Source organism: Myiozetetes cayanensis, unplaced genomic scaffold, assembly GCF_022539395.1.
Source record: "Myiozetetes cayanensis isolate MyiCay16 unplaced genomic scaffold, myiCay2020 scf7, whole genome shotgun sequence".
Lineage (NCBI taxonomy): Eukaryota > Metazoa > Chordata > Aves > Passeriformes > Tyrannidae > Myiozetetes > Myiozetetes cayanensis.
The window spans coordinates 8,637,139-8,648,468 of NW_026087964.1; the positions used below are offsets into that span (position 1 = coordinate 8,637,139).

The 11,330-nt window shown below is 40.8% G+C and overlaps 1 protein-coding gene across 1 annotated transcript; it reads right to left on the reverse strand.

The window, feature by feature from the left end:
• Positions 1–1,298: 1,298 nt before the first annotated feature.
• S100P (S100 calcium binding protein P) lies at positions 1,299–4,832 on the reverse strand. The gene is made up of 2 exons (XM_050338481.1): positions 4,695–4,832; positions 1,299–1,573 (listed from the first exon to the last, which is right to left on the reverse strand). The coding sequence occupies exons 1-2, from the start codon at positions 4,830–4,832 to the stop codon at positions 1,424–1,426; spliced, it is 288 nt and encodes a 95-aa protein (XP_050194438.1). The 3' UTR covers positions 1,299–1,423.
• Between the last annotated feature and the right edge of the window lie 6,498 nt (positions 4,833–11,330).

Here is an 11,330-nt window from a genome sequence, read left to right on the forward strand (position 1 = left end):
TGGTATTAGGAATAAAGTTTTAAGTGGTGTTTAGTTGATAGAGCTGAACTAAGGAACCAGAGTAAGCTAGATGAGATGGCATCTGTAATGTTTCAAACAGGCTGAAATAAGTTAATAAGCCCAAACTTTTCCCAGCTAGTTCCCCAAAAGATAAATACACATACACATATGTATGTTTACACAGGGTTATGAAAAGGTCAAACCTGTGGCTTAACTTCAGGCTCAGGAAGCACAGTGAAACAGAGCTCTTGTTCCAGGCACGCAACTTTGTCAGTCAGCATAGTGTACCAGGCTCCAGCAGGAAGAGCAAAATGTTTTTGCACAAAACCAGAGTGTGGTTGCACAGGGCGTCGTGGCACCTCTACCTGCACAGCAGTAGGACAGGAAAAGACTTGGCTTTTGGTATAGGATAGGAATAGCACCGAACGGGACCATTCTGGAAATGAAGAAGCTAAATTTGATGGTTTTGCATTTTGCACTGGGATGCTCACCTGCAAAGTGCTTCAAAATACAGACAGAATCAGTCTTGTTCCAGCTGCAGAGTTCCAGCTGATGCCTGTTGCCTGCTCCTCTGAAAGCAAACTCTTACAGTTCTCTACACAGACATTTTTCAGGTAAAGAAACAATAATTGCTGACATTAGTCTTGCTTCAGGCAAAAATAATATGGCACACTATTTGGAAGGATATTCAAATTTATTAAAAATAAAGTGGTTGTACTGTACAACCCTACCTCCATTGCCAATACTAAACTAATGTCAATATATTGGTATGAAAGTCTTATGGCATCATAGGAAGTAAATCTATATGAGCTGGGTGAGATGGTTCACCAGCACACAAAACTGCACAGCATCCTCCATGCTGCATAAACAGGGGTGTTTGGGTTTGTTTTGTTGTTTTAAGTAAGAAAGAGCCCATGAGGCAGCCCTGCAACCACCACCCAGCTGAGGGTACCAGACAGGCTGGAAGGCAGCACCAGGAAGGGAGGTGTACAGCCCCTGTACAGCTCTGCTGGCACAGGTGTGGATTGGGGCTGCAGTCTGTCAGCAGAAGCTTGGTGGCTGCATCCCAGAGATGCTGATGTATAAAAGCAGCCTCCAGCTGATCCAAGGCTCCAGCAGCATTTACCCTTGTGCAGCCTCTGCACTGGGATGAATATTGAGCCTTTTGGCTAAGACTAGAATTTTAAGAAGCAGAGAAAGAGAAAAACTACTCCATGAGAGTTAGTGGGAGCCACTAAACCCAGGCTGTTCCACAAATGAGGAGAAATTAACATTCAGGACAGGGAAGTTAAGCACAGTAGAGTTTATTTTTACAGCCCAGCCTGCTTGCAAACTTCATGGCAGTACATGGAAGGAGTGAAAGGATCCATATCACCAGCATATGGAGCACAGGCAAAGACAGCTTCTGTGAGCAATTTGACAACTATTTGGCTGCATTCTGCTCGAAATATTTATGACAGCAGCAAGTCAGAGCTGCCACAAAGAGGACAAATTCTTTGAAGTCCACTTGAGAATCTCCATTTTCATCCAGGTTCTTGAAGACTCTATCGATAGCATCCTTGTCCTTCCCTGACTGCAAAAGAAAAGAGCAGGTTGAGGTCAGAGGAGACACAACCCTAATGCAACAGCACCTCTACCCACACCCCAAACAAGGTCCCTGGTAGGGCTCTGGGCCCTTGCTGAGGTGGGGAAGGGCACCCATGGAGCATGAGGCTGGTGCCAGCTCAGACACATGATACCTTTCTGTTGGGAATCATGAGTAGCCTGGGAGGTGGATCTGTGCTGGAGGTGTAAAGGCTCCTGCCTGCAACCCTGCCATCAGCCTGCCCAGAACATCAGGTTATTGTGTTTTCTGCTAGTGAGACCTTTTTTTTTCCTTCTCTTTGCTTGTTTTGTGCATTATATCTCTGGGTATAGAGCCATGAGTTCCAGGCATGAGTCCCATCATCTTCAAGGCACAGAAGCACTCTCAAGTCTTCCCATCCTCTGCACAGGGAACCATGTGCTCCCTGGGTTTATTACACCTGAGAGCTGCAGTCGTGGAGAGACATGTTTTCTACATTTAAATCCACATTCATCATGATTAAAGCTGTGTGACACAAAGCCCTGAGGACATGACCCAGATGAATGAAATGCCGTGCGTTCCCCATCCGCCCCCCTGGAGAGGCTCGGCTGAGCTCAGGTAGTTTGTGGTTTTGTGAAGTGATGCTTTCCTGGGGCAAATGTCGAATTTAAGCTTCACTGAGTACCTCCAACCCGGAAAAGGTACAAACAGCCTCAAAAAGTCCTTCAAGTCCTGCTGCGGGAGCTGGTGGTTGAACCCAGTGGGATGCTGAGTTTGAGCTACCACAGTAAAAAACAGCAGAATAATCTTTTTCTAAGTTTTGGTTTTTTTGATGTTTATTTTTTATTTTGCCAAAATATACTAAAAAAAAAAATAAATAAAAAGAAAAGGCATTTGCTAAAGTAGCTAAAAGGGTTTTTTGGCCTGAGTCCTGGAAGTGATTATCTCCAGGGATTTTAGAAAGCGCAGTTTTAAAAATAAACAGCAGATGGCAGTACAGACCTATCTAAGCTAAGAAACAACCGTGAGGACTTTGTTGAAGATAAACAAAAAATAAATCTGATATTATACTAGAAAGGAATTATATAACATTTTGGAAAATTTCTACGAGTTTAAAATATTTACTACCTTTAAATCTGAAGGCAATTCTTAACTGTGTTCTAATTAACTGAATTTCTCATTTTGCAATTTCATGTTACACTTTAAATACATGCGCCTTTAAAAATCACAAAAAATTGAATGAGTTCTCAAGATTTGACTGATTAATATGTCTGTAAGTTTTTATTCCTTTTCATTTTATACATTAAAAGGAGTTTTAATTTTATAAGTGAAATATATGAACTAGTTTTAGCCTCTGAATTACTTCTGAAATGCACAAATGGGAATTGTTTTTTTGGAAAATCTTTATAACTTCCTTCAGTCCTGTGGTATTTCTGCCCCTGATTGATTCAAGACTTTTCCAGACAGTTGTGAGCTGTCTCAGCTATAACCAGTTCTAAGGCCAAAAGTATACATCAGTATTTTAGTAACACTGTTTCCCAGAATTTCTTGCAAATAAAAAAATATGGATATAAATTTCAGGAAAATGCAGGCAAAAGGTTTTTTCCAAAGTCATACTTATGGTCCATGATTCTTTGTTGCAGTTTTCTGTCTGGCAGGACAGCAGCAAAGCAGGACACTGTTGGTTTAAATTCATTTGAAGTACTGGCATAAAAGTGCTAATTTTTTTCTAGAATAGGTAAAGCAACAAAGGAAGATGGAGACTGGAATATAAGAGGACATCTAGCTAATTATCTCCTGGAGAATTCCAGTTTTTCTAGCAGTTGCAGGGAAGAGCCACTAAAAGCAGCTGTGGGCAACTGGAAAAAGGTGTGCCTGGCCAGTAAACACAGTCGGGAGAGACCTTTGAGCATCATCCCATTTGGTGGGGATCTGGTACAGTGGCTCCCCAACTCTGTTTAGACCAAATCTTGAGTGTCTGGGGGATTTCCATGCCCTCTTAGAACTGCGGTTTTGTTGTTGGTTTTGTTTCTCTTTGCCAGGGAGTGCTACAGGTAACACACAGCTCTGTGCTCAGGAGCTGGACACTTCTATGGTGCTGCTGGATCACAAGCACTGATCTGTTTTATACAGCTTTTTCAGGAACTTTTTAATCTATTCCCCCTGAGCCACCCAGGTCCTCATTCTGAATATTTCATCTCTGTTTCGTTTGTGAGATATAAATCCATCAGGCATGGATTCCATGAGGTGAATTCATACAGTTTGCATGGAAAGATACTAAATTGTGTCAAGTACCCTGGCTGAAGTGCCCCAAAATAATTATTAAAAAACGGAATTATTCTGGATACAAAAAGTGGGAGCCACACATGGACCACTTGGTTCTAGACTTTTGTCATTAAGAACAATAAATGTACAGACAGAGAAACATTACTATGATGTGGAAAGAACAAGACCATGAAAAGTATGTTCTGGATTTTCAGTGAAGGGAAGCAAATACAAAACAATTGAAAATGGAAAGCATTTTGTCTCCCTGGCAGCTAAAACTTTTACTATAACATATTAAATATCTTGAATACCTACTTAAATGCACCTGATGATTACATAAAAATTGATGTTGTAAAATATATTTTCAGGTCTTTCTTTTGTTACTAAAGACAAATACCAACTCTGCTCTGAGTTCATCTGTTGTTCTGGTTTATGCATCATTCTGATCAGCATATTGTGTATGTAATATAAATACCTGGAGAAGGTAAGTGTATAAATATTTAGGAGATTCCCCATCTGCAATCAAGATCTTCAATTGCTGACAACAGAACCACCTTCACAGCAGTTGTGACATGATGTGAGCTGATAAATCCAGTGATAAACAGAAGTAGTAGGTGAATTCTGAAAAATCCAACCTATTTCAAAGCCATTGTCCTGATAATTCAAGTGATGAATTTAGCAAATAGGGAATGGCCCTAAATATTAGAATCAGTTTTACACAATATATGCAAGACCTCTTTTTTATTTTACATTTTCCAACAAGCCATTGCATATTTCTGGATGTAATTTCCCTGATAAAGTACTGAAAACTGTGCCTGCAGGCAGCCCTTGCACCCGCTGCACGGAAACGATGCTGTTCTCTTACCGCGAGGAAGTTTGGGAACTCTTTTTCCAGGAGGGTCTTTAGCTCTGCTTTGCTGAGGGTTTGCCTGTTGCCATCAGTCCTTGCATACTTGTCAAAGACAGCTATGATCATTCCCATGGCAGTTTCCAGCTGAGACATGTTGTTGCTGGAGTCCGGCTTTCTCCTGAACAGGCACAGTCGGGGCTCTCTCGGAGGACGGAGACTGGTCTGAGTTTGGAGTTCTTTATGCGACTGTCCCATCCAATGAGCAGTCACACACCAGAGGGGCAGTTATCCCTTGGCAAACATCTGTATCTGAGCACCGCCTGGAGCACACACCTCAGTGCTCACAGCTATTCAAAACTCGAGTTTTATCGCCCTGGTGTGACTGGCACAACCAGTTGCTCACCACTAGAAACCAGCCTCTCCTTCAAGGTACACAGTGTGACTAACAAACGAAAATCAGATTTTGTTATTGGCTGTTTGCTCAAGATTTGTTCATTCAGATATGGCCATGGCAGCAGTGGGTTGGTAGCCCAGCTATGGCATAGTATGTGCCAGCCTGCTCAGCAGGAAGAGGAGATCTCACCTCTCCTTCACTACCACAGTTAGGGGTTCTGTGAGGGGCTGCAGACACAGACTGCCCCCTCTGCCACGCAGAGGAGCTTGTTACAGACTAGATGGCTCACTAGCACACATTTGGGATGAGATTCTCCGGGTCAAAGTAGAGCTCTGCCATGCAGTCAGCTAACATAGTCCCTCTGAGCTTGCACTCAGTCCATAGTGGATGTCTTGAACAGGTCTTATGAACCAGCCTCTCTCCAGGGCCAGCAAAGGGAGTTTCGCAGAGCCCTCCACAAAGAACTTGCTCGGGTGGAGATATCTGAAGCAATAAATCTGATACTTGAGCAAACAACCAGTATCAAAATCCATCTTCATCTGCAGTAAAAGAACTTGTCTATTTACCCTATGCAGCATCAAATGTTACAATAAAATATCTTGTACTGCCAAATAAAAAAAAAATAATAATAATAAAAAAAAGTCAATCTTAAGTCCTGTGGTCCTCTGTGACTTCTGACGAACTTTCTGATTTGCTTGTAAATCATGGTCCCCCGCCATCAGATGCCAAACACACTGGACTCACATCTACACAGACCAGGGCAGTTTGAGGGGCTGCCCTGGGAGCTGGGCAGAACCCCAGTGTGAGCTCAGGTGGTGGGAGCTGATCAGCTCCAGCCACACCGAGTTTGAACAAGTTACAATTTCTGGCCAAGCACAGGGTAACTTGGCCTCTGTCAGACTCCAGATGCCTGCACCAGACCTGGAGGAGCTCATTTGAGGTGAGTTACATCTACAGTAGTGTCTGCAGAACAGACACACTCAGAGCAAATTATTTGGGGAAACCTATCAAAACTAGGGCATCATGTATGAATAATGCTGATGGACCCCAGGGAGCAGTGTTTAATGGAGAAACCCCTGCTTGTTCATTCCCAGAATTAAACCTGAGTTTGGATGTCTTTGGACATACCTCTGCATGCTTGAAGACAACTTTCCACTCATGATATGCTATAGACATGTTAACGAAAATTGGTTTTTAATTAAGAAAAATTTTAAAAATTAAACTCTTTTCTCCCAAATGCCTGTAGCCACCTGTTTCCCAGGCAAAATCTGTCCTGTAAAATCAATAACATCTCAAAGTGAGACTGTCCATCACATGTACATGGAAACCTAAAACCTTTCTGAAACAAAACCCCCATGATTTTCTGTCTTACATTTTCCAACAAGAGATTTTTGCATTTCCAAAGAAGTCAAAGCAGCATCTTAAGCTGTGTGCTTTATTTAAACAGTTCATAAGAACTACTTTTCCCTGTGACTTCAACCCCATGACATAGTTGCAACTGATTTGCATTACAGGGGTAAAAAACTGTAAACTTTGAAGTTTTTACATTTAAATGCATCTTGAAACCTGTGGGATTTCTTTAGAAGGAACAAGGAAAGAGAAAACTGGCTCTTGTTAGCTATGAACATCATCTGGTGTTTGCATCAGGTGGAGAGTGCCAGAAACTTTCCTTTGTCCTTTTCTGACAAGTATCTGTAAAATGAATATTAAACAAGACCAATAAAGAAAAATCAATTCCTCCCTCTAAAGGAAAAACGAACAAAACAAAATATTTACTTCACAGCTTCTCATGACTTTGAATCACTAACATCAGTGTAAGTTACAAGGGAGGAAAAGTGCCCTGAAAATGCAGAGAGGGAAAAAAGCTTCAGTCAACAGGATATGTCAGTGTGTCCACACCTTTGCCACATAACCTGGGAGAAAAGGTGTCCTCTTTCTTGACCCATTTTCATTTGCAAACACAGGTGACTCACAAGTTTTGAGAATACAGCTGCAAAAGTGCTAAAACACAGAATAAACCACAGGGCTTGAATTCCTACTAACTGAAAGGTCACCATGGTAGCACTGCCTGGTTGACTTCCTTTATTTTTAATGTGTCATATTTGCATTCATGCCCATGCACACACATCAGCGCTGCTCAGAGTTTTCAGTTCACACTTTCTGTATTGTTTAAATATTTTCTTATGATTTGTTATTTAAAATAGCAGCTCTGTGCACACAACACAGACTATTACAACTGTTTGCAAAACCAGAGAGTACAAATAGGAGGCCCACACAGGAAAGCAGGCAGTGTTTTGATGCCAACCCATCTGTCCAGCTCCCCAGCGAGATAAATCATTTTCTGAGGGCTTGTTTAAATTTATATTATTGTTTTAATTGCAAACAATACCCATTATTTACTTCTTTCACGTTCCTTTCTTTGAAGAATGGTATAGGCAACAGTTTGGATGAGTATTTACTAAGGGTTTATACAGAATTAGGTCTTGCTATTCCTAATTTGGACCAAAAGTTTAAATTATTTGTGTGATACCAATGTGGACTGTCACACACATAATTTAGAAAACCCATTCAGATATGCTCAAATTTTATGGCATTTGATCAGATATTCAGGCTTACGTGAGATTTGTGTGACTTTGTGCTGATGCTCTCTTAGAGAACAGATTTATCCCATGTTATTTGCAGCACTGACTGTTTTGGAAAAGTCTGAATAAATAGATTTATCAGCTCTACTGTAAAGAGCCATTTGTGTCACAGCCAGCTGAATAGCTGAAATGGGATAGCTGAAATTGTCAGAAAGGGACTTTTGGACAATTTCCACAAATCTGTTACATATCTGGGACAGAAGAAGCCCATAAGAAAGAAAACACAACCCTAGAAATGATAAATTCAGTATTTTTCTTGTTTGCTAGCAGCAGTATGAAAACACTTTATTTTTCTCTTAACAAGAGGGTAACATCTGAACCGTAAAAAAATTTGCATGTTCCATATTGAGATAAAATTATCAAACCCCTCATATTTTCCAGTGTCCTGGACAGTTTGTTGAATTTAGAGTATCAACACACTTTATTTACTTTGCACTCCTTCCGAAAACTTGCTCTAAGTTTGATTAACGGTTCTTAAAGATCATTCCATTTCTGTAATACATGGTGAATTTATTTATATCTAGTGAGCAAATAAAGCAATTACTACATTGCTTTACAAAACAGTAATAAAGGTCCAACTAAGCAGGCAGTGGTGAGGCACAGGCAGAAGAGGAACTCATACGAGCACAGTGTGATGTTCAGTGAGATTCTGGATAGGTTCTGTTAATTAAAGACATATGGGTTTTCACGGTTTTATTATCATTTACTTCTCAAAATGGCCGTAAAATATATTTTAAATGCAATTGATAAGCTCACATACTATTTAAATGAAGTTTAAAGGCAGGTAGAATGGAGAAGACCGAGGTCAGCTAACTGGCTGTGTGACTTTCAGAGCTGAGAGTTGAGGTAATGACACTGTTGTTGTCTGGCAAAGCTGTGCCACGGGAAACACGCTTTCATCATTGCATATTGACTCTAATCAAACACATTTATTAGTCCATGAGACATAGCCATATTAGACTGTAAAATCAATGAATATTTTACAGCCAACCAATTAATATTTGCAGTGTAAATACCTCTGTCTGGTTTTCAATCCTTGACTGAGTAATTTCCTGGATGCTATTATTGACAGGGTTTTTTATACTTTAGTTTTAAGGTTTTTGATATTAAGGCTTCCAAGACCACCTTTTTTTTTTTTTTTTTTTAAATATAATGACATAAAAAGAGGTCACACTCTAAGGTAACTGAATGTTGTCCACACAAGTGCTGTAGTCATGATTTCTAAGTATGTGTTTCCTTCATCCAGTCTCACGCAAGCAGCCCGTCATTTGCTCTACTTTAACACTTACATAAAATCCCACTCAGCTGTCAGTCAATCATGCATGAGCTGTGGTGAGCATACTAAAAAGTTGGTCTATGGCATGGTCAGAAAGAATAGGAAAAAAAGAAAAGAAAAAGTAAAGAAAAAAAGAGACAAAAAAATCAGAAAGGATCAGGAAGAGCTGTGAGGGAGAACGGTTGTTTTGTAACCTTTAAAACACACTGAGTGAATCTTTTAAAGGAAGATCCTGTTTGCTAGAGAGAGGTAAGGACATGTAAAAATGACTAAGCCAATTCCAAGGAAGCTTTCAACGGATTTCTGCATGCAGAGAGGAATATTTTGGTCATGTTAACCTGTCATAAACTAAGCAATACTCTTTACCCTTTATTGTAAAAATCATTTTCTCAGAGGGAAGGAATCCCTAAGAGAAAGTTGTCTTGTGTTGAGTGTCCATGCAGGCAACACATCAAGAAAAACATCTGCTGCATTCCCCATCAAAAAACTTTTTTTTTCTTTTAATTTTGAACTATTAATTTCTGTATACATTGAAAATATGGGTAGGGCCAGCCTGCTATTGCAGAACTGTGTGTAAAGTGAGGTGATATCCATGTATGCCTCCAGGAAGATTTACAAGGCAATTTGATGGAGTGGAAGTTCCCCAGGCACACATATTTTACAGAACTGGCTGCTTTTGGTTTCCAGAAAGCAATCACAGGGTGCAGTGCAACTGATAAGCAGTGGGGCTTTTTCAGCAGGCAAACAGTGTCATGGTTCTGTCACTGCCAACGGGGCAGCAATGCTGCTCTAATGCTGGGCTCAGACATACTGAAAGTGGGGTGGGAAATGGGAACCAGAGCAGGCTTTTGTAACAGGCCATTTAACTTCAGACTTCACTTACCAGAAAAAGAGAAGGCCTTCAACAAACAGGGAAATAAAAAATTACATGCCCAGATCTGGGAGAGTCCTTGCCTTGGGGAGGGGAACCCAACCATGAATGGACTCCCATCTAGAAGAGAGGATGTGTAGCTGTGTTGAGGAAATGGTCATGAACACAAATATAGGAGCTGGCTTGCTTTGGCCAAAATTTATCTTTTAAATATGGTTATATCTATCTAGATGGACTACCTACTATGTGCATTTAATAGAGGAGCCATAGGTGTCACAGGACACTGGTTATGGTGTCTCAGAAACAACCTGCATCTGTCTGAGGTCCTCATGCTCAGTGCCCAGGCCCACTGCTCACACAATTTTGCTACTACACTGCAGATCTGAAGGCAAGGTGAGAAAGCAGCTGCAATTTTTTCTGCCCAGAGGCAATTGGTTTGAACGAAATGGTAACTACTCTTCCCATTTCATTCTTGCTTGATAGCAGCCCCCGTTTGAGATTAGATCTAGAGTCTTTAGGTTAAGGTTAGTATGTATTTAAAAAGAAACTTGAAATGATAAATTATAATGTTGTACAGCTGCTAAACTGACAAAGCAGAGTTTTCCTCTCTGAGCAAATAAAATAATTTTAGTATTTTTGGAGTGTCTGTCATCCTACTGCGTGACCTTTTTCTGCTGTTTTCCTCAGAGAAGCTTATGGGTTTTTTCCACTCTTTAGCATTAAAAACCACAAAGTAAAAAAGGGAGCAAGACCTATTACTCGGTTTCATGATTTATTTCCACAGCAGTATCAGAAGTCCTAGCCATGGAGCACAATTGTGATAGACCAGGCAACACACAGATATTTCTGGTTTGAGGAGCTGGGCTTTCACATTTACAAGACAAGCACATCAGCAGGAACACACGGCATTTCAGAGCAAAGGTACCTGACAGGCCCAGTTCCTAGTTAAGATTTTGAACCCCTAAATTGTTTACTTACACCTCTAATCTCTGGCTGGTTTAAGTTCATTAATAATACTTTCCACAGATGCTGCACTTGCTCCCCATCTGCCTTATCCTTTCCATACTCCACCTCTGTGGAGCTGAATACTTCCTGAGACAGAGTTATGAACTAACTTTAATAAGAGCAGCTTTGGCTGTATAAGACGCTGCCAAGCCTTGCCAACAGGCTCTGCTCTGAAAAAAGCACAAGGAATTAATTGTTGTCACATCGTATCAACCAACAAAATCCACCAGCACTCACCACCACAGCAATTCAGTCAAAGCCCTGTTATTAGAATCTAGCAGTTCATCAAAATCCTTCCTCCCATCTCAGGATTTGAGAGAATCACAGAATCAATTAGGTTGGAAAAGACCTCAGAGCTCATCAAGTCCAACCTTTGACTCAACGCCACCTTGTCAACTAGACCATGGCACTGAGTGCCACATCCAGTCTCTTCTTAAATATCTCCAGGGACAGTGACTCCACT